The sequence below is a fragment of the Phaenicophaeus curvirostris genome, chromosome 2 (assembly GCF_032191515.1).
Source record: "Phaenicophaeus curvirostris isolate KB17595 chromosome 2, BPBGC_Pcur_1.0, whole genome shotgun sequence".
Classification (NCBI taxonomy): domain Eukaryota; kingdom Metazoa; phylum Chordata; class Aves; order Cuculiformes; family Cuculidae; genus Phaenicophaeus; species Phaenicophaeus curvirostris.
In genome coordinates this window covers 57630301-57658260 of record NC_091393.1, presented here as the reverse complement: position 1 = coordinate 57658260, position 27960 = coordinate 57630301, and the positions used below count along the sequence as shown (strand labels likewise).

The 27960-nt window shown below is 36.3% G+C and overlaps 1 protein-coding gene across 2 annotated transcripts in view; it reads right to left on the bottom strand.

The window, feature by feature from the left end:
- Positions 1–27960, bottom strand: part of SHPRH (SNF2 histone linker PHD RING helicase) — a 45020-nt gene that overhangs the window by 13062 nt on the left and 3998 nt on the right. For both annotated transcript variants that reach the window (XM_069852170.1, XM_069852171.1), the window contains 21 exons: positions 26288–26506; positions 25888–25966; positions 24960–25110; positions 23630–23735; positions 22870–23126; positions 21752–22447; positions 19401–19652; positions 18513–18591; positions 16487–16650; positions 16140–16396; positions 13522–13643; positions 10801–10889; positions 9042–9134; positions 8593–8700; positions 7482–7624; positions 5473–5646; positions 5080–5142; positions 3725–3950; positions 2531–2674; positions 1362–1463; positions 499–570 (listed from right to left, as the gene is read on the bottom strand). In XM_069852170.1, the coding sequence (XP_069708271.1) occupies positions 499–570; positions 1362–1463; positions 2531–2674; positions 3725–3950; positions 5080–5142; positions 5473–5646; positions 7482–7624; positions 8593–8700; positions 9042–9134; positions 10801–10889; positions 13522–13643; positions 16140–16396; positions 16487–16650; positions 18513–18591; positions 19401–19652; positions 21752–22447; positions 22870–23126; positions 23630–23735; positions 24960–25110; positions 25888–25966; positions 26288–26506 (3596 nt within the window). The remainder of the gene's footprint in view (positions 1–498; positions 571–1361; positions 1464–2530; positions 2675–3724; positions 3951–5079; positions 5143–5472; positions 5647–7481; positions 7625–8592; positions 8701–9041; positions 9135–10800; positions 10890–13521; positions 13644–16139; positions 16397–16486; positions 16651–18512; positions 18592–19400; positions 19653–21751; positions 22448–22869; positions 23127–23629; positions 23736–24959; positions 25111–25887; positions 25967–26287; positions 26507–27960) is intronic.

The window sequence follows — 27960 nt, the reverse complement described above, 5'->3', positions numbered from 1 at the left end:
AGTTCAAGAGGCAAGTGGTGAGGAAATAAATCCAGATTGTCAGTCTTTATTCTATTATGTTTTACTACTGTTTAAGTAGCTAATGTCCATTTCTTTAAAGTCTAGAATAAAAAAATAATATCAATAAGAGCAGTTACAATAAAACACAACAGCATACTACAGAAACTTATCTATTTCTTCATTCTATTAGCTTATAAATGACATTTTTTTTTTCTGATAGAACTATGAAAGCAAAACTTCAGCTATGAAACCATCAGTAACAATTTCTGGAAGACTTCTGTCAAAATACTTACAAATTCACTTCAACAGCTAAAGGCAGCAGAGGTACTTGCAACTGCACAAGGTGACATTTCAGGAGAGAGGTTGGCTGGTACTTTATAGGAAAGGGCTTATTTCCCCTATTTCAATACCAAGTTCATTTAAAAGCAGATGTTGAAAATTTGAAATACAACTGACTCAGCTCTGGTTCTAAAACCAAAACCCTGCTGACTAACTTACCTGTTTTCCCAGTTGGCGTGCACAGATTGGACATGGTTCTGGGTTAACACCCCCTGTAGTTTTATCCTGAGACTACAAATTAGAAAAAAAAAAACCTTTATGTTTCAACAAATAAGAAGTTATACTATATTCTAGAAAAAAAATGAATAATTAAGTCCTTAGAATAAATTGTGTGAGCAAATTAAGAAATACCATTCATGAATAAGTCTATTTTGAGGAGTTAAAAAATACGTAATTTAAGGTTAGTAAAAGGAGCACTTTTCACACTGACACCCTTCAGATCTACATTTCTTATTACAGTTTTGAAAAATCCTGGTAAAATACAAGCTTCAAACAAGAAACTCCTCATATTTTTCTATCAGCTCTACATTGTTGTAAAAACACGTAAATATACTTCATGCTTAACTATGCTTTCTTAAGTGTAATTGTACGCACTTGAACATTACGATTAAAATAGTGTAACATACACGTTTTATTTTTTTTTAATACTAATTTAGTCCACACATCTGATTATTCTTCTGCTTAAGATGGTAAGCTCTTTGTACATGGAGAGGTACATAATTTTACAAAGCTTCTGCTAAACATGATCCAGTTAGTTTTAATGAAAGCTTTAACTATATAAAAGTAGTTCATAGTTTTGTAACTGCACAATTAAACAAATAGCACAAATATAAAATGTAATAAAGTTTATGACTATTCAATAACGCAAAGAACACCACACTGTATTCCAACATGCAATGAAACTTCACAAAAAATACATTTCCTTTAAAATGCAAGCTTTAAATAAAAGTAATGGTAGGTTTGTTCTACTAGGTAAAGAGAGTGCATCACTATGGGAATGACCAAGGAGCTGTAAATCTTACTTTCTCCAGATTAGTGAGATACAAAAGTTGTCCTAATTTCTTTTGAAGCTGAGATTTGGCAACTGCCTTGTCATTCAAAAGTTTCACTCTGTTTTGTTCTACCTGTGGAAATAGTATTAAACATGTATTAAAAAGCAAGAAAAAAAACATAGCTAAGCAGCCTGAAGAACAGTTAGTTTCACAGATTTAAGATGTGCTTCTCCTCAGGCACATGATTATCAATTCCTCTCCTGTATACAGTAAGAACACAGTACCGTGAATGGGCTGAGAAAACTTGCTCTTTTATTATTTGCATTATAAATTCTTTCCAGAGACAAACCCAATTTAAAATAACTTTATTTTTTTAAAGTTTCTTTCAAATATAATTCAACTTATCTACCTTCTTAGAGCCAAATACATCCTAAACTCTACTTGTGGTTCCAAAAACAGGGCATAAGAAAAAATTAATTACTTGATTCATACTTCTTAAAAGCTTTCACTTTCTATTTAACATATGCAAAGACAGAAACATCAAGCTGACTCCTTTCTAGATTATTTAGTTGGAAGTGGCATAGTTATTAAAACTACAGAAGAGGCAAGGACCCAAAGGATGAAGTCCAAAGTAATGACTGTGCCTTTTATTGTTGCACACATACATAAATCAAACTGTCAAACACTCATTAAGCAAAGTGTTGCATTTTAAAAATTGCTTTAATGCACAGATCAAATATCTATTTTCCTACAGAAAGTGTCTCAGAAATTCCATGATACTGCAAAAAAGATTTATCTTTTAGGCTTTCACTGTCTTTTATTTAGGGCCTTGTGGAAAGTAGCTATATGGCTGAGAAATCAAGTCAATTTAACTTTCCGCCAGCTGGGAAAACTGTGCAACTGTAGAGAATGGCTCTGGGACTTTCACCTACTGCTGGAAGGAAAGCAGTCTTTTGGAAACACACCACTATTACAGTCAGAGGGCTGACAAAAATATATGAAAATAAGAGTAACAAGCTCAAAAAGGCCTGTACACTGAATGTAGAAATAGATAGGAATTCTTTACTCCACCAAGGCTTTCTGAAATGGAAACAGAAACATATTATAGACCTTAGATATAGATCTAGATACAGATTCTATTTTTATAGGTGGTAGGTTATTTGAGAAAAATACCATTTCTTTCCTGCCAAGTACTGTACCTCATGTGGTTCTATAATGTAGAGAACTGGTGGATTTGGTTTTGGCTCATCAGGATGACGCACTCTCAGTCGTTCTGTTGCCATTGCCAGTTCATCAATAGCAGACACATGATCCCTCAGCACCATCCAATATTCATGAAGTAACTGTAAGAAAAACCTAAACAAATCAGTAGCAGATCTCAGTTGAGTTCCCTTTACATGACTCTGCCATACAATATGTAATGTAAAAATCCTTCTGGAGTAAGGAATAATATTTCTTTCCTGTCATTCAGGCACTACAACAAATTACAATGGAAAACAAACAGTACAGAGATCATCTGTGACGTGAAAGACCTGTGTTCTTTTCCAGTTTCTCTTCATAAGCAACTATAAACAGCTGTCTTCCATGTCTTCTACACCTTTATTATTACAATAACTAATTCAACTAAAAGTTCAAGAACAAAATTACTTGCAAGACTAATCAAATGCTGCATAAAATAAGGAAAAATGATTAAGCAATTTTAAACAGTTAGGTATTATAGTACTAAGGACATTTCTTCAAGATGAAGTATGTTTTAAAGAAATGTTAAGAGTTTTAGTGGTCTTACAGATTATTGTGATGTGAAGATAATATCCAATAGAATTCTCCCAAGAAAAAGTAAATTCTGGGTTTCTGCAAAAGAAATGGCTACAACTGGAAGCATACTATACACATAAACCGTCATTTTCAAATTACAGATAAAACTGTAAAATGCTTCTTCTAAAGCTTTCCACTTTCTTACATATACTCCTGTAGTTCTCTCTGATCTAAACAACAGGAGACAAATAATTTCTGGTCACATTGTGTAGTAAACAAGATCCAGTAAATAAAGCAATAATGAAAAGACATCTGCATATAGCTAGAGATTGAAGGTAAACTGAATCACAGAATGGACCATCATTTGATTTGCTGAGTCTTCCCAAATTCTGATTTAACTAAATAATGAACACATTTAATTATATCAGTATACTATCTTAACAGATGCAAATACATTGCTTACTAATTTGCTTAGTAGCCAATATATTTTTAATAAACTATTATATCATACATAAACTATTTTAAATCAAATCCTGTAACAAACACCGTGAAAAAGCTTTGTGTAGGCAGGCTTGATTTTGTTTACATTACATTAAATGGACTACACCAATCTTTCATCACAGTCTTATTTATTGTACCTTATATTCCTTCTTCCATGCTTCATAGAGTTCCAAAAATATGCTGCCTTCTTCAGTAAGCTTAGCATCCATTCGGTGAGCTTTGGCAAAGGAGAGAATAGCTTTCAAGGCACGTTCAGTTTCACTGGTTGCCCACAGTCCTCTACTTGTGGTGGGCAAACGGTCATCAACAAGCCCCTCTTCATCTTCTATCATCTCCTCAAATATTGCCATTTGGCCTTTAACACTTAAAAACAAACACAACATAATACTTAGCACTGGTTTTGTTCTTGCACATCCATTTTTAGTTATTCACTGTATATCTCAGCCTTCTAACAGCTGATTAAAGGATAAAGCAAATGAAAAATATAAACGGATGTTTCATTACTTAATACACCAAAAGCTTGCTATGAACACAGTGACCTCGGTACCAGCAATGAAATCACCATACAGGCCATTTTGTCAGCTCAAAAATCACCAACAGCTTTTGTAAAGGCTTACGCATCTTAATGCTCCTTCGGTAGTTATTAATCATTAATGTCACAATTATATAAAAAAAATAGCAAATCTGAGTTCTTAAATCTGAAGAATTCCAGTTAAACTCTAATGCAAAAGTTGCTGTGTATGGCACTATTTAAGAACACTATAAATTCCCAGTTCTCTCCTTGACAATCAATGCCAATTAAGAAACATCCTAATGTTACCTAATGATTGCTGGAATCACTGGGAAACAGAGCTTCTACCAGTAAAGACTTGTCAAATTGTTCTCTCAGTGAGCTCAAGATTCTGACATTATGCAATTCTGACATTATGAAGGATATGAGAAATAAAAGAGAAAGCATACAGAGGGCTGCATGTAACCTGTGCCTCTCAGTACTGTCCACTACGCATACTTCTGCCACACCTCGTGCTGGTGTGACCCTTCTTTCGTCTCTCAATTGCATTCATACCCGAAATCTCTTCTCTCATTGTGGCTTTAGTTAAAATTTGTTACTTTATGGATTATACAGAATGAGTATGGTATTGTACCATTTAGAACTGGACTACAAAAAATACTTGCACAAATGGGAATGTGTTTAATTAGCACACTTGCATTTATACACACAGTTTCTGAACAGTTCAAGGCTTCATTTCAAATGTACGGTCATATTATAGCAGCTTGAGGAAAAGTGGCATGTACTCGTCTCCTGTACATCATTTTTTCATTGATATTTGGGTAGAAAAATTAAACCAAACTAATAAAAATGCCATCAAGGCCATTAGCAAGAAGCTGCTGCAATTTGTTCATAAAGTTATTTCAGAAAAGTTGAAGTAGGAAATACAAAACAATTCACCTTACACTTTTTTTAATAAATTTTATAAAGCTTTGTACTTACGTATGAGAAAAGAGCTTTGACTCATATTCTGTGAACAATTCATCAGCCTTACAAAAGACACAGCTGCAATACAGAAGATTGGAAACAGAAGCACTCAATTTCATAACAAAATACAGTAATTCCTGCAATTAGCTATTCCAACATATAAATTCACATTAAGTCCTTAAAGAACAACTTAACAGTCCTATATACACTCAATATAATAACTGACAGGAAGATCTTATAAGAATAAAACCAAACAAAGTAAGGTCATGTTTCCAACAAACTTATCTGTGAGATCTGTGTGCATACAAACCCTAAATACAGACTAAAGACTTTAATCTTTTCTTATTTCAAATGAAGTAAAATTTAGTAATAGACCCCTAAAGTATGTTTTCTATTTTCAGGACATACTTGTTAAGTGGAAGCCTAACAGGTCGCAAATGGCAGATAGTGGCAGCCTCAATAACCTGCTTAGAGGGAGGGCCTTCTAAGTTTTTCACTGCTTCTCTTACAATCTTCTGGAACTTCTTTACTTCCTCCAGCTGGGTTGTAAGCAGGTATTGAAGGCCTCTGCAGTCACGGAATCTGATTTAAAGAAAAAAGAAATAGTGCAGTGAGGCACCAAATCCAAACTTAATTCAGTGTTTTGAAGTAGAAAAGAAATAGCTAAATAGCAATGTAAGACAATTTATGAAGCTTACATCATAAGCACATGTTTATTAGTACTACACGTGATGCTAACTGAAAGAAATCATCCCACTGTATCCCCTGAGATCATGTCTGGTATTTGTAGAAAAGAAATTCTTTCCAAGAGTTGAGAAAGTAGTCAACATCAAACTGCAACACACTGGTCCAGAAGGCACATCTACTAAAGGTAAACAACTGCACATATTATAGTCTTATTTGCATCTGTTGGCTAAACAGATTTGCTGTGCATCTGTGCAAATCAGAGTAGAGACACATGCATCCATCACAAAAATATACTACATTTTGCAAGTTAGCTTTTGAAATTAAAATTATTGAATGGGCAGAACAGTGAACTATTTTCCTGAAACCTACTTGTCTTTTATGATGGGAGTAGGAACATGAACAACAGCAAAGCACTTCCAATACTGTGTTTTCCCTGTGAGCAGAGGCCTCTTGCTGAGAGTGCATCATTTGTACAAGGTCTGGCATTCATATACAAGACAGCATATTATAAGGCTGTGGTTCTACCTCATATGGAAAGCTTAATCCAAAACATCCCTTTTATAAAGTGTGGAGGAAAAACCCACAGGTTTAACAACACTAAAGACTAGCATTTAAAATGACCTATTTAAGTAATACGTATTTTAAAATAAAATAGACCAGTTTGCTTAACCAGGCAGTCTGAAAATATATGTAAAGTACAATCACAAGTTTGTTGTTAATACTACCAGTTACCAAACATTTCAGATTTAAGACTATATCCCACACACTACACCCTGGATTAACCATCTCTAATATTCAGCTAGAGAGTAGCACTTGTTGTTTCCACCACTGACCAGTAACGCTCCATAAGACATTTAATTTTTTACTGCAGATGCTAAAATAAGTTTAAAAGGAAGTAAGTTTTATCACTATTTCATGAAAGAAACCGTTGAGTTGCAGATAGCTTGTCCAAAGTTACACAACCTGTAAGCAATAACTATTTAAAAATACACTTCCTAAACAGCTAATTTAAACTAAGAAAAAAACAAATCACTTTTTTTCCCCAGCATGACATAGGCAACCACACAGACAGATGCCACAGAGACCATGAAATCCTCCTCCCTGCAGATGTCCTAAACTCAAAAGGACAAATCTCTATGCAACCTGCTTGGGCTGAGTCCCTGGTCTGGTTCTATAAACTGGGGATTTGCCTAGGTAACCCCTAGATGTCCTTCCCAATCCATTATTCTGTAATTGCACACAACAGTGGTACTGTTGTCTAACCTAAAAAAAATCCAAAATTCTTCGCTCAGAAAAACAGTGATGCTACTTTATGCAATTATACTAGGATTTTCTGATACTGTCTGTTTTCCATTTAAGCAAGTCAGTTTCTTTCAAAGGTTATTTGAAATTTTATTTATTTTTTGTTTATTTCAATTTTAAGGCAATAAAGTTTCAATTTTTCTTGCTCAGCAGTTGTAAGAGTACAGAAGACTGTAAAGCTATATTATATAATACAAACAAACATTTAAAAGAATGCTTGTCTAGGTGAAAACTGTAATACTCCTGCTTTTCTTTCTAAAACTTCTATGTGGGTATACTTTTGGGGAACTGTTTTTGAAACCTAATTGCAGCCCAGATGCTCTGAAGCAAAAACATCTGCGATTTAATTGCAACTGCTAGCACAAGTTGATAAGAGGACTTGAGCAGACTTAACTGTATTCATTAGCTTATTCTAGCTATTCTCTTACTTCTCTGCCATGGAGAGTTTATTGGTCTGCTGTTTGTAATTGCAGGTTATTTCGTTTTGCACGCGTTGAACAAGCTCCTCATCGATGGCATACTGTATTGCTGTCTGGATGACATCCAGCCACCATGGAGAACCTGAATGTATCTGTATGCAGAAGAACAGATGAACATTCCACAATCAACCATTTTACTCATTGCAGCACAGGCTTATGCTGCTCTCTAGGCCACACTAAAAACAGACTGCTAAATTCCATGGGAAGTGAAAGAAGAGAGCATGCTTAAAACAATATCCTTTCCTGTTAAATGAATAAATGACTAAGAAATTTTCTACATTCCTACCTACTTCCACACCTTCAAATTGCTTCAGCAAAGTTTGATTCACAGAGGCCATCTATATAGAATAGCTCCATAGGGATACCGCAATCTCAAAGCTTCTTCTTTCTCTCAAAGAGATAAAAGTAAGCTCTCTAAATTAATAAAGAGCAACACTGAAGTGACCTTATAATTTTAAATGGTGAAAAAAGATGCAGAAGTTTACTGCCTCATGTGCCACTTGTCCACGTTTCTTTATTATTTCTTAAATATTCCGCAACTGACAAGCAGCATTTTAACTCACGTTTCCATCAATTCATTATGGGCTTGTACCTTCCCAGGAAACCTGAATTGTCATATTGACTGAACACAATTAAGCACAACAATTAAATGCATGTCAAGTAACAGTTCCTTTGAAAGTAACTAAAATACCATCTGATACTCCACAGAAATGTTTCAGGTCAAAACCTGTAATTTATTTATCTAAATTACAAGTGAAATACAGTTTAGATAAAACCAAAAAATTGTGTTAAAACGTTCTGGAATCATCCCACCACATACTTCTGGTTCTACTCTCCTGTTCATCAAGTAGCATGTGCCTCTTAACACGAGGAACACAGGATATGTTCTGGGGCTCTGGGTTGTGTATATGTGCATGCACACTGCCCAAGTCCAATTCCAAAAAGGCCTTCAAAGAAATGTTAGGGATAACAAACAGCTGAAGTTTTGGATAAACACACGAAAATAACATTAAAACAAAAATCATGAAATTGAGAAACTGAACATATAAGAGGTACCTGCCTTTCTCTGGAGCTCCCGAATGGTCTGAACAACTGGCTGTAAGGCCTGATGGGCTTCTGCAACTTCTGCATTGGATTTACTCATATAATGCCGTCGAAGTTGTTCTGCCTGTAAGGAGATGACAGCTTAAGCTATGAACAACTCATTTATGAGGAATAATCAAAAATGCAACCCCCTTCTCTTGCAACTCCCAGCCACCACAGCATTCTAAAATAGTTAGCTACCTATGTGCTACTCACTTTCATTTGTGGATATTCAGCATTAATTTTTAGCATTATTTATTTTCCTCTAGAATCCAACATTTATTAGTAAGCCCAAAAAAACACCTGACAAGACAAACTTGATTTTACCAATATATGTAATTAACTTGAAAGCTATTTAATGATATTTCTTTAGGTGGGAAAAATATTGAAGTATAAAAAAACCTAAACAATGTGAACAATGTTTACCTCTTCTGCAAGTCGGCTATCACGCAACGTCGGGGGAATTCCTGGGTGCTTTGCCAACAACAATTCCATCAAATTGTGTGTAGAATGAAGTCTCTAAATACACACAGAGTCAACAGCAATCACAAAAAAATATATATCAACATCTGTGACAGGAAAAACTCAAAGAACAATGAAAGATCATAGGAAGAAATTAGTATTAATTTAAAATTAGTTTTATTTGTTTCTCTGTTAATCTTAAAGCTTCTTGTAAAGTAAATAAACATTCTTTTCCTCATTTTACTGAGACAGGAAATAAAACATTAAAAAGACCTTCTTTAACACCTCAAAAGCAAATTAGCAGGAAAGTTTGATACAAAGTCATCAGATTCTGTCCCATAGTAACTCCCCTAATTAAAACAGCCCTTGAATATCATGGAAAACAAGTTACTTATCTCAGAGCACATTGTTTTGTAAATATACTTTGGAATACTATAAGGAACAATTCACTTGGCCTATTTAAAGTGAAACAAAGTATAAGGAAAAAACAGCTCCAATGACCTTCAAAAATTTTTTATATTTTTCATTTTTCTGAAATAAAAGATGACTGAAAAAAAAAAGCTGGTTTTGTTTATTTTCCTTCAACATTAACTTGATTGTTAGTATAAGGCAACTCTATTCTTTTTCCCTGTGTTCACCCTAAGCATCCCAAACCAGAGGCCTATTATTATGCTGCCTGCATATGTTGCACAAACTGATAACTTTTGCTATCATGAACTTGTGCCCTTCTCATCTCCTGGATCCACTTCACCTTTGCCCTGTACTATCGCAGCCACTGAACAGCACTGGCCAGCAGTGGTTTGCCCCTACCTTAAAGGCATAAGCCTACATAACTGACAAGTACTCAACAGAAGGTGAGTTTTATTACACAAACACAATATTAGGCAGTGTACATTTTAAGAAAAGAAAGTTTTATCAGTTTATGTTGATACTGCTATGTGAAGTGAAAAATGCCTCTGGGAAGTCACAAAGGAGAAGGAAGAATGAAAGAAATATGCCACACAGCCATCAGACGACCAAGTGCAAGATGATCAAAGAATAACTTACTCAGTGAAACAAATGAAGTAAAGAAATAGATAACTGATCACTTATTTATCTGTCCTTAATTTTTTAAATATTCTGTTATGCTTAAAAGAATTTTGGTTAATTTAGAACTGATATTTCTTGAAGAAATACAAAGCTGTTACAAAATCATTGCTTTCTTCATCATGAAAAAGTACATATATTTTTAATACAGTTTTCAAAACACATATTGATATATTTCCTGAAAATTCCCCTTGATTATTTTTCATATTTTAGTGCCCTTTCAGAGAACATCTTCTGCAGAGCAACAGTTTTATTATTCTCTATCATTTGATACATTAGTATCATTCTCAATGCAAACTCAGCATCCTGTATTTACAGGGTGTAATATAGTAGAATTAATGCGAGCAGTCACATAGACAAGGAATTCAGCATGTTAAGTTTATTGCAGAACAGCAGGTGGAGATCATACACTGCTTATGAGATATCATGACTCACAAGCAGAAGTCTTTAGAAACAGAGTAGCTTTTTAAAAACAAAGGGAACTGGACAGACCCCTATCTAACAAGCACGATAATGACAGCAGGCAGAAAGAAAAATTCAGCACACCACCGGGAAGAAGAAAAGACTGACCTGTTAAGTTAAATCTAAAGTATTCCAGTTCTTAACTACATCTCTCTATATTTGAATGCTCACTCACTTGCAAGGAATCTGTTTTGAGCTTTTCTTTGTGCTCTTCAGATGATCTTAACACTTCTCTGTACAGCTCTGCAGCCAATGCATATTCTCCTGAATTAACAGAGTAACAAAAACACACATATATTTTTTGGTTCTTAATTATACAATCATGACTGGCAATAACTCGTTACATACTAAGGTGTTTTCAGAGAGGCTATATAATATCTGCCTGTCTTTAAGCAAGTCTTCCCTACTTATTCCGCTACCCTCCACCCCCTAAAAAAACCCAACCCCACTAGTAAAAGACAAGACTATTACATTTTACAAAGACTAAGGCAGTTTCCAAATTAAATGTCTTGTGACTGCAAGATCTGTAGACTTCTTGATCTTAAAATATGTATTCGCAGTTGCATAAGTCCAAAAAAATCTCACATGTGGTACCGAAATAACATCATCTACCACTCACTGCAGTGATGCATCATTAAATTCACACTGCAAACACCTTCTTCAGTCTTCCACTGAAAACAATGAAAGTTGCATTGCACTTCAGAAATGCAGAAATGAGTAAATACATGCAGGGAGCGTAACTACTGATGTAAGCTGCTAACATCACAATCACTTCTCAGAAATCAGATTATATAAATTAAAAAATAAATATAAAATTGAAGTTGCATATGGAAAAGCAGCAAAAAAAAAAAAAAAAAGAAAAAACTATTTATTTTCTTTCTCCCAAAAGAGATTTTCTTAGCCAGTAACAGTCTTAGAAGATTCTGAAAACCTGGAGAATTACAGGGACAAGAAATGTAGAAAGTAACAGAGTAAAAAGCATCTTCCTACATATCTGGAGGTGTTACAACCCTATGTCAACAAGATTTGCTGCTTCTGACATTGAAACAGTTGCCAGTTGTAAAGGGGTATCCCCTGCGATATACCAATGCCATTACTAGCAGCAGGCAGAAAGCTATGTGCTGAATTTGCAAGGCCTCAAGGTTGAGGCTTGTCAGGCCTCCTTTGAGTTTTTATTGACCTGCCTGTACCTTTTACTTGGCTTAGCTGTGACAGTAATTTCTCTAATTCATTAGATATCTATGGCTATTTATTTGTGTGGGTTTTTCTAACAATCACAGCTTTATATAGATAGCACTAACAAGCAGTTATTCTATGTAGATAGAGATATTTACAACTAACACAATTACCTACTATAGAAGAATACAGTAACAATAGCAGAGGCCTTGAAAAGTAAAGATATAGGATGCAGTGTAGAAGAGTATGGCCATGGGATGCTAAGAGATGGAGCACAGGCTTGGCAGTGAATAAGAAAGCCATGGCTATAAACAACTCACCCACAGTCAAAGAAATGTAGACCTAGAGCTGGACAAAACTGGTTTTAGGGGCAACAAAGAGAACAAAGAAATAGCATGTAACATTCATAAAAAGGTATAATGTACACTAAATTTGGTGTTAACATGGATCTGCAGACCAATGAAGAAAGAAAGAGGTGTAAAAGTGTGCTAGCAAACCTAAAAATGACCCTTGTTGGATCCTTGACTAAGAAAGAAGAAACCATCAACACAAGTATCTTATTCCTCCTGACAAAGGACTCTAGGTAGTGACAACTGGCCATTGTACTGCCACCACCAGTATGAAACCACTGACCTCAGGACCCAGAAGAAAGGTGACCATAAAAGCAAGACAAGTAGTAGAAACTAGCATGATTACAATCTTTTTTTTCACCTGTAACAAACAGATCTGGACTACTAACAATTAGACCTATAAGATTTCAATAATATTAAAAATAAATTCATGGCCTTGCTCATATACAAGGTGCACTTCCTCCTTGCTGATATAGAATACCGAGTGTAATGCTGGGTGGAGGGAAGTTATAGACCAGATCTCTGCCTCAGTCCTGCTTTTGTTTCTTACCAGGTGCAATTTTCATCGATCTGCTCTTAAAAAAGGGCCAAACAATTCTTGTTACTAGTGTGTTTTAGAAATATTTAATCTTTACAGAAATCTTTTCAAGTACTTAATTCTATCTGAAAAAATAAATTAAAATTCATTCTGCAATCAAAGTATTTCAAAGCTACTAACTACAGACTAGAGAATATGTCATTGAAGAAATACTTTAGCATGATCTTGAAAAATTCAAGCAGCTTGTCAGCTTTAGAAGACTTGTTACTTGGCAAAGAGGCATTTCTTTCACATTCATGACTAAGGGACTTTAAGTTATTGTTATTTTGTTCATGGAAATTAATAGAATTATTTTTGTTTCTCATTCAAAGCTTTCTTCCCCTCCTAACTCAGACAAAATCTGACAGAGCTAAATAGCAGGTAGTAGCAAACAGATCCCATGGTCAGCATAGCAGTCTGCATGGCAAGGGGCACAAAGAAAGCCCACAAAGCAACACTGGTAACCCAAAAGCAGGTTAAGAACAATTCTACAAGGATGGCTTCTTTTACCCTACCAGTACGTATAGATGATAGAATCAAGAAAGAACATAAAAGAAAAAAGCCAGAAACACGCCAAGACATCTCAAAGACCCATCAAACTACACTTACTCTTCTCTCCTTCATCAAGAATTAATGGTTTTTGTTACACTGTTACAAGCCTCTAGTTTGCAATGACTTCACTAGGGCTTTTTCCCTGAATTGGAAAAAAAGCCACTGTCTTTACGTGGTGTCATCTAAACCATGGTTAGCCACTAAAAAGAGTAAAGAATATGCTACAGCCATCTAGTCTTACCTTTAATGATGTGGATACCAGCTAAGCCATTAAGAGCACAGACTAGCTGTCGGTGAGCTTCCTCACACTCTGTTCGACATTTCTTCTGCAGAGATGTTAACAGCTCCTCCATGGTCATAGTGCTGAAATGGAGACCAAATGGCTCAAATTTGAAACAAACCCACAATAGCAGAGAAGTAAAACGGTCATGCTGCGCAGCATGAAAGATTGCTACATGCATCCAACATACTGTGCAAATGTTTATTCAATATTTATTTACTTATTAAAAAACCGTAGTTGTCAGCTTTTCCTCCAGTTAGAGCTTTTCCCCAATATGTCATGTCCTAAAAATATGAAGAAATAAGACACAAGAGGAAAATTACGACTAGGTAAAATGATCCTCCACAGGGCAAAGTATTTTGCTTCTTCTGTTACAGTGGTGAACTGGAAACAAGTAGACCGACCTCATTTGGCTAGAATCTGTTCAAATGAAAACAGCTATGAGAGACTACATTTCTCCCTTCCACTGCCAACCTAAAAATGTAAACCAGATGAGGTGTCAAGGTAAAGAGGAAGATGTGTTGAATGATGATAGCGATAACTAGCAAATATCATTTTAAACTTCTTTTTCTACATTCATTTGTAGTGTTTGTAATTACTCCAAGGAATTTAGTCAGAAGAGAATTAGCCTAATAGAAAAACACAAGGAGCAGAGAGGTAAGAGGGAAAAGCAAGAACTGAGATGAGAAAGAAGCATGAAGGATAGGTTGGAGTAAAGCCAAGGGACAAAGAATCCAGGCAGGAAGAAGTCTGATGGAGAGTAAACTGCAACAACAGTCTACAACTGCTGAGCTGAGGATGCTTCTATGATCAATCGCTGCGTGAGAACAGACACTACTCCTTTCCCTGAAACTCCACACCTCGGCATCATTCACCTTCAGCGAAGCACCACTAAATTTGGTGTTTAGTGCTGCAGAGCAGAGTAAGAGTTGGCCTAATCCTGTGCAGTCTGGGACCAAGGTATGCTGGAAGGGTATCCTGGACCAGGCCTTCATTTTATCCTCCTTGCCACACTGTTCGATTTGCAGAAAGCATTCCTTGAATTTACACTGTAGTGTTACCCTACAGCCAGCTTTATTTAATATAATCACTACTTGTAATTAGCCAAATTCTGCAGAGGTATTGGCCACTCTGATACTTCTACCACTGTTGCTTTCATTTCATTCATTGCATGAATTATGCAATTTTATATATAGCCTGAGACTACCAATTAAGACAAAAAGATTTTTTTTACCCATTGTAACTAAGAGAGCCTAGAAAACTCCCTTTTGAGGGCTATATTTTTGCTGAGTCAATGTTCTCATTTATTGCCTTCACTACATATGAGGGAAAAAAGGTCACCTCGCATAATATTTGCTTCAAACTCAGATTTCTTGTTTCTGGCCGGTTTCCTCTTATCCACAAGCTCCAGCATCAACTTTGTTGTTTCAGTAAATTTCTGTTTGTCATCAATGTATCTAGCACTGAAATTCTTCATTATTCTCATACATATTACCAAAGCCAGGAGCCAAATCTTCCCTCTTCCCTGGGAATGTCCACTGCTGCAGTCAATCTTGGTTCACAAAAAAAGATATGCAAATAGTGCTGGGAAACAAAAACTTTTCTTTGTACGTGTGATTTAAAGGAAGTTTTAATTTTCATTACTGTTATTTCCACCAGGGTTACTATGCAACTGTCACTCCACTAGCATTCCACCAAAATCAACACAGCACTTAACTGTCCCAAACTTTTGGCTCAGTTTACATATTTAATTTGCAATCCACTGTCCCATTTCCATGTAAATAATCTTGTAGGGGCTGGTGGACTCCAATGTTTGAGTCCTTGCCTCCACACTAGCAGACTGTTAGACAAAAAGTGCAACAGCACAGTATGTTCTATAGGTCCCTGGTGAAGTAGGTGCGATATCAGTTAAAGCTGCTTAGGCATTGTGGGTGTCCTATATGAGAAAAGGGAAGGAGTAGGACACAAAATTTAAGAGCATTAGCAACATGCTTATGTCTAACAAAAGCTGAGACCAAACTAGTATTCACAGGGCACTTGTGAGGAAGATGAGCTCAAAAGCATGCAAAAAAAAGAAAAAAACCCCAGCATCTGAACTGCTGTCAAATTTGGATCTATATTTAGAAATTCTGCAACCTCACATTAAAAACATTTTCTTGGAATTAATTATTCCATTCTGTTTATTCATTTTGTTTGTAAATGAGAACAGTGAACATGAGTTTTCTAAGAGAAAAAGCAAAATTAGTGGACTTACTTAAAACTGAAAAAGAATTTGGCTTGTTTCATGCTCAGTCTGTCACCTCAACACCCTAGTATCTATCAGTATCATAAGATTAAAACATGACTGCACAAACTGCCTCTCAGTACTATGTTCTTTAACACAAGAATTATATTAACTACCTTACTGCATCCTATTCAGCTTCTGGGCTCAGATAGCTTTGTGTGCCATACTCACACATTAAACCGAAGAAGCTTAACATCAGGCTTATTTGAGAACTGTACAAGATCTTGCACCGTTAGGGACCATCAGAGTTTTGTTTTGGACAAAGCAAGCCATATAAGAAGTGACAGAAATTCACCTTTTCTGCAATGGCAAGAACTCTCCCCGAACAGCTTGTGGATGACAGCAGGCCTGCCTCAGACGCAGCAAAGGGTACAGAATAGAGGTCACAGTCCTTCTATCTAGGCTACTAAGCTTAAGAGTCCAGTCTGATATCTTCCTGAGTTTTGCCAAAGCATCCTGGCAGCACACCTCGTGCTGGCGATGATAGAAGTGTCTCTCCACAGGAGAGAAGTGAAGCCAGTGTACATTTTCTGTCTGAGGGGGGATCTGAATCTGCAATTAAAAAAAGAAAATAAGCAAACTGCAAACGAAGACATTTATCAACATCTATCAGGAATTTCAAAACCCAAAAGTCTTATTTACTTGATCAATCACATCCTTTTTTGCTGATCTCCACGTTATCTGGGCGATTAGACTGTAGAGAGGCTGTGGATTTTTCCTACAATAAGGTCGATATAAAAGCTGGTCCCACCAATGTTTGACCCAGTAAGGATCAATTCCAAGAAAAAGGACTAATCCATACAGATCTGCCAAGAAAAAGAAAGTGTTTTAGAACAACGTTTGTGCTTTAGTATTTCATAATATGTCTCAAAAAAACTCCTTTCATACAAAGGTTACCAGGCATAAAGCAACTCCAGTCTGCCATTATCTTTTCCACTAGCCAATTTGAGGCAGGGGACTGGGTGAGGAAAGGTGAGGGTTCTCTCCTTTAGATAGTTGTTGATTTTCACAGGAATTTCTGGCATATACCTATTTGTGAGACACTTTCCTAATTTCAAGTTTAGCAGAACAGAGCAATGAATTTAAATCTATACAAAGCAGGGGTGAGAGGCAGAAAATACATAATTGCATATGGTTAACTGGGTTTGCCAGGTTTTTTAAAACAATATTGCTCAGCATCATTACTTCACAGCCTGCTGTGCACCAGCTGTCTGTTGCTCACCATCCTAAAAAGAGGTGCAATTCAAAAAAGAGTTCAACTTTTCTACTAGGGGATAAGAAACTAAAACATAAGTTTTCTTGCTAATTGAGAGAATACAGCTTGTTAATTCTGCCCAATTCAGAAACCTATAATTTCTTGGGATGAAATATAAGGACATACAGACTTTAAAGCTTGGTCTAAAATCTTACACGAAAAACGGAGAAACGCATGTTTAAATGCTGCATGTTGACAATGGAGAAACAGAAATACAGGATGGCACCTTACAGATAGTTCTTAAAGATGAGGCCACATTCTTTATTCTGTTAACTTTATGGTAGTTTTGGTATTCAGCTAAGAGTCGTAAGACATTCCCCAAATACATCACAGATCAGGGGAAGAAAAATCCTGGTAATCATTTTTATGCAGAAAGCAGTTTACTCATGGGTCCTATGCCACTTAATTACAGCAGTGACAGCAGAGATTCATATTAGTCAGCAGTTTTCATTTCCTCTGTGATGGGGCTGGCCTCGGTACAGCCTGAGCGCCTGATCAACATATATTATAGACAATATGGCATTTCAGATAGATATTAAATCAATACTATCACACATAAGAACTTGAACAAGTTAATCATGACAGTCAAATAAGTCACTTCCATAGTGTTTGCTCTATTAATTATTCTCAAAACTATTTGTAAATTTAATCCACAACTCCATAACAAATGAATCTGCAATACTGACTTATAATATAGTTTGGTATCTGAACAATAGTTCTAACACACACAAATGCTTGCAATGGTTTATCCATTTTCAAACGCGTTGCCCTGATACGTATCATATATTCCTAACACCATAAAGAAGTCTGTCAGTTCCCTTTCTTTTTTTCTTTGTCTCAAGCCTGTCTACAGAAGCTGAGTACTTAAAAATAAGATAAATGACACCTGCTAACATATAGCTCCCTACTCCGCACATCTCAATTCATTAGGTCCTTACATAAGGAAGCAAGACAGTTTCATAAACTTCAGAACAATTTTTAGAATTTATATTCATGGCAGTTGATACCCACAGTAGTTCATACAGGGCTAAGCAAAAGCAAATACAGCTTTGCTCGCTGTATTTGACAGGAGGATTCTGTAACCAGAGCAGACTATCTTTAGCTGCAATAAAAAAGGGTTAATATTTACCCACTCTAAGTGAAACTGAAGAACAGACTCGAGTAAGCTGTTTGACATACAGGTTCTCTGCTCCCCCAAGAATTATTCTACCTTGGGGAGAAAAAAAGATTTTGGTTCTGCAGTTTTTATATTCATAAATTTATTGATGGCTTTATTACATACTTAATGTTTATGGCTTACCAAGTCAGAGCATCCAATGAGAAAAACTAGCAGATATTTTAACTGCTTCAACCCACTACCTAATTAACAGCACAAGGAAAACCCACAGATGACACTGCTACATAAAATCTCACCTTCTAATCCTCGCTGCACAGGAGTGCCACTGACACACCACCGATTGATTCCACTTAAACGGAGTGCCATTTCAGCAGCCTAGCAGAAGATAGAACCAATGGGAGGAAAGGAAAAACAAAGTCAGAGTGGAACACAGTCTAAAAACACATGGACTTTATTTTTAAGAAGTCTGAACATCTTTTCAGTATGTAAGATTAGCAGACCTATAAGCAGCATTAGTACAATACAGTATAAAAATGTGTATGTATTTACTGAGCTTTTTTGGAGGTAACTGAAAGCTGATAAAAGCCATGATCACTTCCTAGTAATCAAGTGCAGTTAGGGGTTCACAGAAGGCTAACAGTTAGCAAAAGAAACTATGTTAAAAAAAACCAAAACAAAACCAACAAACAACTAAAACCCATGAGCTAGTATGCAAGCAGCATTTCTGTCTTCCTGTTTGGGGCAAAAAAACTGGATGAATACTAATTAAGACTGTCTTCCTCAGTAGACTGCAGCCCGAGAGTTTGCAGACAGACTGCTTGCTATCTTAGCTTCTAGACCCGAAGGACATATCTATGCCTCTGAATCATGTCACTGAACAGGCTAGTGTCTTGTCTGAAACTATCAAACACCATATACAAGATGATGACCTAGTTCTTTAAACTGTCAGTATAGATTATGTTAAATATTTTTTGAGCTGGATATACTTCAGTCTGCCATAATTCCAACAGGAGAACCACTTAACAGTAAATATTCCTCACAGAAAATTCACTTCTAAAGAGCAAGGACAAATTACCTGAGTGCACTGAACGTTAGAGGTGGCGAGGGAAATCTATTGTATTATTTACAATAAGCTTGTCAAAACCTTTTCAAGTTAAATAAATGCACGATCGCGAATGTCATACCTTTGCAGTAGTGCATTCAACCATTTGTGCTTCGTCAAGGCAAATCCTCCACCACTCCACAGCTACTAATGGGCTTGGGATGGCCATGTACCGCTTCTGGTTCCTGAAACGGCGCCCATCTTCGCTGTTACTGTGGGGTATATCTACGTAGTTCAGTTCAGTGCGGAGGACATCATATGTGGTGATGACCACCTCCTGCTCTGCCAACATGTGCGGCTGCAGAAAGCCATGCTTCTTCACACCTTGGTACACCTACATAGATTTGTATTCATAGAATTATAGAATCACTAGGTTGGAAAAAGACCTTTGAAATCATCAAGCCCAAGAGTGTTCAATAGCACAACAGCAAACAAGGAGGGAAAGAGAAACTTTCATAAAATTGCTAAAATACCAGTACAGCTTAATACATGTATGCTTTCATCAGTGTTGCTCATATAATATGAAACCATTGATAAAAACCCATATTCATAGAGTAGCATGGCAGGAAATCCATAAAAGTAATACAGATAATAAATGCAACACTGCGAGTTCATTATTTATTCTATAAAGACAATCCATCTTGGTTAGTGTTTATCTGCAACTACTTACAAATGCTTTTACCATTTAAGAAAATCACACTGTCTTTCAGTCCCTCATCGTGTTAAACTTAACTGTTAGCTGTGTGAATTAAGAGAACATTAAAAAATACCAAAATCAAGGGAACTCTATAAAACTTAGTTGATTACCCCCCTCCTTGCCCCTTGACATTCAGCACTTGATTTCACTGTCAACTGTACTTTTTCTTTCAGTAATAATCTTCCTCTATATTTGTGCGTATAGAAACAGTGTTTCTGTCAAGTGAAATACTTGTAGAAAATGTCTGTTCAGCCCCAGAGCGTGAAAACAGAGCATGTTCAACCAGGTCAATGCAAATGAATGAAACGGAGAAAAGGGCAGGGGGAGAAAAAGGGAAAAATAAGAGCACGCTCACTGATGTAACTTAAGAAAAAAATAGCCGTCGATGCCTAATAATTTCTTCCAAGTATTTATGAACAGATTTTCCAGAGGTTTATAACTTGGCTGTTGTTTTCACAGCAGCAAGAAGAGACAACCTGATAAATTTTAATTTCTTGCTCTATTACATAAACCCACTAGAATTTCCCGTGGGTTGTAAGGAGTTGGAAGAATAAAAAGACACCCTTCACATGCAATGCAAAACCTGTTAATATGGGTTCTTTGAAACAGCTGTACTGGTTTCGTTGTAACTTTACAGGAAAAAATGTAACAAATTTTCACTTTGAAGCAACACTGAAAGCAAGTCTACATGACTTAGAGTTGGCAGTTAAAATTTTAGAAGTGTCTTAGAATGGCAGGTGTCACACAGCTTAAAACACTGACATTCAGTATTTAAGCTATTTTACTGTTACCATGTAAATCTATTTCTGACAGTTTTCATCAAAGCTGGTATAAAACTTGGACCAGGTCCTATGAAAACTCTGCATGTTTTACCAGTTTGTTAGTTGCTGCACTAAAGCCAGTTAGACCGCTCACACGAATAGCATACAGGAAACCTACAATTCATTTATGCACTGGGCATCTAAGCAGGATATCTGAAGGTATCAAATACATCTCTGAATACAAAAGGCTTGTCTACCAATCTACTACTGTTGTTTTATTCAAAGTATAAGGGATGTACAGTTCTCAAAGCACTTTATCATTACTAAGATTCTTGCTGACTAAAAATATAAAAACCAAAACTTGACTATATCATTCATAAAAGGCAGTGGCTACCCTTGAACACTGTGATAACTATAGTAAAAAAAAACCTGTATAGCCATGGTTACTATACATGTAAGTAGGTTTTAGTGATAGAGCTATCAGAAATAAAGACCAGTCATGGTCTTCAGATAAGCAACATCCCAATAAATACAGCAGATTAATAGAGACAATGTCTAGGTTGCAACGGTGTTATTTTCAGTAAACATCAAGGCCAAGGAGTTCTTTTGTAAAGCCCCTATAGTTAGGCCTTTCTAGTTTCCTGGTAATCTCTCAGAAACAAAAAACCACTAGCAGCCTTCTCTCTCAGGAATCACCTCTTGTTGTGACAGGTGCTCAAAATTTGCTTCCACTCAATAGATATATCTAGTCCACTGTATCATTTCCTAGTAACCAACTAATAAGGAAAAAATTAAGAACCACATACAGTTTTAGTTTGACAGCAATGCCAAAGCACAGGTCTAATAGCAAGAAATGTAGAATTGTGACACAGAGGACAAAGAAACCTCTGAACTTCGTGGGATACAGTGTGTCAGACAAGAAGCCCAGAGCCTAGATAAAATAACCCTCCAGAACATGAAGCTATATAACCTTACCAGAACTCGAAGAGAAGACGATCTTACATGCCTGTTGATCTCATCTACCCACTGATGGCAAATAGAACTTGGAGAAATTATCAGAGTTGCTCCTGTAGAAACTGGTTTCATTGCCACGAGGCAATGGGGACAGTAGAAGGGTTTGATCTTCAGGTTTTCCTCTTTGTAGTTTACGCATTCTGCATGCTGCCATAAATAACATTTCAGGCATTGCACTCGAGCTTTATAGTCAGACAATCCAAGCTCACCACAGATGCATTCAAAACGATATTCAGAGGTATTAAATGGAAATACAGAACCAGCATGTTGCGTAGTAGGGCCAGCATGCTCTTGTGAATGAGAGGACTGATCCTTTGCTATTTCTTGCTGGACATCAGCTGTAGTTTTAGAAACATCAAAATTGGGATGCCTGCTCACATCACTGGAGACAAGGACATTGCCAAGCAAATCAGGAGACTCTGGGACCACAGCTTCCTGCTGAACTTTATTCTCTTTTAGAGAGTTCTCATGATCTGCTTCAGGTTTCCTGTTATTTTTGCTAACTGTACAATAATCATGTTCTTCCATGGCAACATTAGACTGTAAAGGGGCTTTAAGGACAACTTCAGAAGTGACATCATTATTTTCTGATCCTTTTGTTTGAGTTTTAGCATCAATCAGTGGCTTCTTCTGAATGTTTTCTGAGGTCCTTGCTACCTACAAAGCAGAATTAAACAAAAATGTCAGAAATTCTCCTCACTTTTTTTTTTCTTTTTAAACATATAAACACATCAAGACATAGATATTAAGTTTGTATATCAACTGACAGTTTGAGGATTTGGTTAATACTTGCCAGCATTCAAAAGACAACTTCACAGTAAGACCAATACATCTGCCCACCCCAAACCCACTATTTTAGATTTCTGACAGATGTGGTTAATATTTAGCCCTAAATTTGATTTACTTGTGATTTCTGGGTTTTTGTTCATCAATGTCAAATGCTACAGTTTTCTTTATTTTTTATAAAGAAACCTGTGTCACTCAACTAGTGCACATAAACATAGCTGTAGTATGTAATTGTTAGAAATAAGATCTGCCTTTGCAACATTCCTTGAAGTAACTACGGCAGCATGTTTTACCTGCTCTTTGGTCCTTTCTCGCTTCTTCTGTTCTTTGTAATTCTTTCCCAGCTTGAAAGATCCAGCCAGACCATGTCCTTTGACTTGCTCTACTACTTGTTCTGTGATTAGTTTTTCTAGAGTTCTTTTGAGAAGCCGTCTATTTCTCTGTACATCATACTTATATACAGCACTGATGTACTTAAACATTGCAATAATGGATGCTCCTTTCTTCACATTCATTTCCTTTACAGCTGCTAATATCATCACTCGTAAGCCTACATGTAGAAACAAAGCAAAAATCTTACAGCTCAGATGAAATGAAAGTTACCTTGGAGAATGCATATTAAGGGAACTCTAAACACTATGCTTGTCTAAAAAAAATGCAAACCAAAGTCAGGCAGCAGCTTTGACAAATGCTTTACTTGAAGCCCTACAAATTGCTATGTTTCAGTGATTCTAAGACAATACTGAATAGCGAGAGAGAATTCACTCAATTTTCTCACTGAAGCTTATAAAAAGGAAACACATTTCAGTCAAATGCATAAACTTTCTTACAATAAGCTTTAGTTACATGGAGCTCTGTAGCACAGATTCTGAGTTGGCAACTACTTTTAACTGGGGATCACTTGTCTGTAGCATGCAATCCCACATCACAGTACTCAGCAAATGAATATTTTCTTTCTGCAGAAGGGAAGAGTAGCCTTGAACTCATCATCAGTGAATAATAAGGCCTACGCCAAAAGCAAAATGTATTTTAAAAGTCATCAGAAATACTTACTGGGGTATTGTATTTTTTCCTTCAACTTAAACTCCATTTCCTTTGGTTTTTTGTTTTTAGTTCCTTCTAAAGGTTGAGGTGGAACAAAGAAGTTCACGAGCTTACCCTAATGCAGACAACGTTAAATAGTTATTAGCTCATGTCTTCACAATAATTCTGAACTTCATTAATCTTTTCACATTTGGAAATAAGCATGAGCTGCTACAGATGTGTACTCTAATCTCACCAATTTGCTCAGATAACTCATTTCAGTGTACAGAGTGGCACCCCACTTGGTTCAATTTCTTGGTAGAAAGTGTTCAGCAACCTACACTGAGAATACAAAGAGCAGCCCTGCAAGCTGCTCGGGTCCTCCACTTCCTCCTCCACTAGCAGCAGGAATCTATAGCTGTAACTGATCTCAGTTATTGGTGGGGGAGGAAAATACTTAGTTAATAGATAGCTAGAAACACAAAAGAAGGTAAGCAACGTTGACTGAGAAGTGCTAGTTAGTTGTGTAACAAGCAAGTTTCTCTCTTCAGGGACTGTCCTCCAAAAACTGACTTTACTACTTGTGATTCAGAAATAGTGATTTAATTCAAGGAGCTGTATATTCAAGAACTGGAATATAAAAAAGAACCTAAAAGTCTGAACAAATTCAATGCCAAAATTTCCACGATTAATTGTTTTATAGCTGTATTAATTGACACTTCACTCTGCCCTGTAGAACTGGTTGCTTTGTAGAGTTCCTAAACAGTAACCGCAATGAAACTCCAGGCATTGTTTGAGCCCTACAGTGACTGGAAATACTTGGAGGAAAACTCTGACATTGGTTTACACAAGCCAGGAGTCATCCACAAAGTCCCTGTTGGAAAAAAGCACTTTTGGCTGTTCTTTCAGGGGTTTTTTCCAGCCCATTTACTACATGATATTGAGGGATAGCAGAAATCTTTATTCACTGACTTTAAGTAGTCCCTATTTTAGCACAGAAAGTATGTCTGATGGATGATTGATACTCATCAACGTGGCAAAGGGATAATGGATTTCCAACACAGTAAACTAAATTACATTTTTATACACTCCTGGAGTGTGGGTAAACTACCAACAACCTATTAACAGTGCAGTTACTGGCTAACAATCATCAACAACTGGACACTATCAACTGCTTCCCATGCAAACCATTGCACTCTTTATGCCACCAAGCATTGCATCCTACAAAGCAACTGTACCTTAACCTAGCTTTGAATCTGGACTTCTATAAAACAGAAAGCAATGAACTCAACAGAAGTGCATTTCCATTAATTCTGAAAAAATATTTTCTTCATACTAAATCTTATCCCGGTTTTCTTACCTCAGGTAATGTCAGATCGTCTTGTTTAATGTCTGGTCGCGTATGGGTCAGAATAAGAGCCAACACTTCTACTGTTTTTCCTAGACCCATCTCATCTGCCAAAATACCTCCAGGCCACTGAGGTCCCGCAATCGGATATTCATGGATAATACTAAAATTCAAGTACATTCCCAAATTACAGTCAGCAACTATAGAATGGCGTCAGAGAAGCATGTGTTCGGGGACAAACACAGCATAGCTTCAGTAAGGCAAAGTTTCTAAGGTGAGGCATTACCTTTTATTAGGTAAGCCGAGATTAACATAAGCTTTTTGAGGCATACAAGCCTGGCCAAGATGAATGTGTATGCCAGAAGATTTTGGATTTTTTTCCCCTCCTAACAGGCCCTGCTTAGCTAACCTAACTAAAAAGTTTGAAATACATTTCTATTTACAGCTGTTAATCTGAATGTTATACAGGAAAAAAACAAAAAGCAAACTAGCAAACAGAAGGTTCAATTCTAACCAAATAAATCAGAAAAACACTGAAACAGAATTAATAATGTAATAACCAGCATTAATAAAAAACATTGTACTGACTCCTGCCCTTAGACTTTAAAAAAATTGCACCAGAAGGTCAAAGCCTCAAATACATTAATTAAAAAAAGTGTTAATTTTAAAACAACAAATTTGCATTAAAGTAAAAAAAAACCCCACAACTTCAAAAATTATGTCTTCAATTTAAGAGTTACATATTTACTTGTGGATTGTATACTCCTCTTTGCCTATTTTGTTTTCAAATTAAAAATGTCACTGTTCTAATAATTAAGTTGTTAACTGAAAAATGGCAGTTATGGATTATTTTATATCATCTAGATAAAAACTGTCAATAAGGTTTTCCCAAGGTACAACCTTTATGTGTTCTCAGAAAGAGATAACTACAAAAACATACCAGCCAGTAAATGGATTGTAGTAGATTTTTACTCCGTCCAGAGTGATGACCTCCCGCCACAAGAAATGCAGTGCATTTTCTATGGAGAAAGAGTTCATGTTACTATTACGAAGTTTCTTTATGAACAGCACACTGCTTAGAATTGCTCATCCTTACTGTGACATTGAGAGACAAAAAGCAGACATCTACCTCCACAGACCTTCATGACCAACAAGATAGATCAACTGCTGTTCAACAAAGTTTAGTTTGTCATTTAGTGCGCTACATAAGCAACAGTTTTGATAAAAATGGTAATGAAATAATTAACAAAGCTTCTAATCAAACAACAAGAAAACATTACTGCTGATAATACAATGCCCTTTTCCTTAACTGCACAAGTTTCCCAGACCCATATACTTGCCACTGCTTGGAGTGCTTGAGAGTTTCTCCCGATAAAGCATCCAGTTAACAGCTTCACTTTGGTATGGCCTCAGAATAGGAATTAATGCAGGATGCTGCACATCCTCTCTCAGCAAATGGATATTCTGCTGGTGGGTGTGCCTCACAAAATCATAAAGCTCTTCAATATTTTGTCGCTCTAGTTCCATGTCAGATTCTTCCTCATCTTCCTCCAGCTCATCTGCATACACCAAGTAAAGAAATATATTATAAGACAACTTTGTTCAATATTTCAGTAAATTTTGCTGCAACACATTTAGTTAACCCATGAAAGCAGGCAAAGCAAAACATCACTTAAACATATGTCATGACTGTACCCGACTTAGGAAGCAACAGTAGGAAACAATCAGCACATATTCCCTCAAAGTAAATTAACATGCCATGGCAATCACAGCAGCCTAGTCAGCAAAGTCTTCCTTTAGAATTTAGAGGTAGAATGCCCAGACTTCATTTATTTAATAAAGATCTTCTACTAAACATTTCAAACAGATAAAGAACCACAAATATCTCACATTGCAGACTTAAATGTTAACAATGATGCCATAGAAAGGAGGAAAACACATTAGGTTGTCAAGGATTTGTATATTTTTCAGGAAAGAAAGCCTTTCTTGACAAAGTAACATTAAAAAAAAAAAAACTCTGAAGATTCTCTTCAGTGAATGTTTATTTAAAAACTTTCCATCTGGATAAAAAAATTGTAGCAGTTGGACAACACAAAATTCTCACCACTTGCACCCCTGTAAAAACTCAGACAAGGCATACTTTATAAACTAAAATCTCACCTCAAGAGAAGTATGCACCTTCTAGGACAGAAACCCAACCCTTCTTACCCTCTGGTAAAGAAGGCCTTATGCTTACATATTTTTCACATAATTTGCATATGTGGGCATAGACAGAATTTAAGAACTGCGGACCAGAAATTCATGAAAGTTCAAAGGTCTGCATTTTAGGAAACTGACATGAGGAAACAAAAGACTTAGAGGACCAGTTTTAACAGCGTTTTAAGTCTTAAATTAAAAACATTGGTACCAATAAAACAGCTGTACAGCTTTACAGTTCAAAAGAAAGACACAACCCTAGCTTGTGCTGGAGATAAAGCCATTTTGCAGAATTTTTCTCAAAAAAATGAAAATTTAGAAGCAAGTCAAGGCCAGCATTTTCAGCACAAAGTGACCTTAAGGTATACTTAAAAGCGTCATATAATGATAAAAAGAGCAAACACCTAACGGCAGGCACAATTAAATCAAATTATAATTACAACGCCTCACGGAAACAAAGAAGTGATGTACATGGCACAAACAACAGAGAGTTTAGTCTTAAAACAAAGTTTGTGGGATGCTATTAGGACTCTGTTTCACAGAAAGCAGAAACTTTCTTTCATTCAAATGAAAGGTGAAGGTGAAGAATAGTTTCCAAAAAAACCATCAGGAAACAATGTCCCTATATTTCCTCCCTGAATCCTTTTAAGCCAGTGGGACAATTCCAGTACTTCACAAGGGAAAAGAGAATTCTAAAAGACATTAAGTTCCTATAAATTCACTCTCTCACTGTTAAAGACTTGTAATGTAAAGAAAGTAACCAGAGTGCAGAGCATGCAGCTTTATATACTAAAGAAACTATTCCAAGGAAACCTCT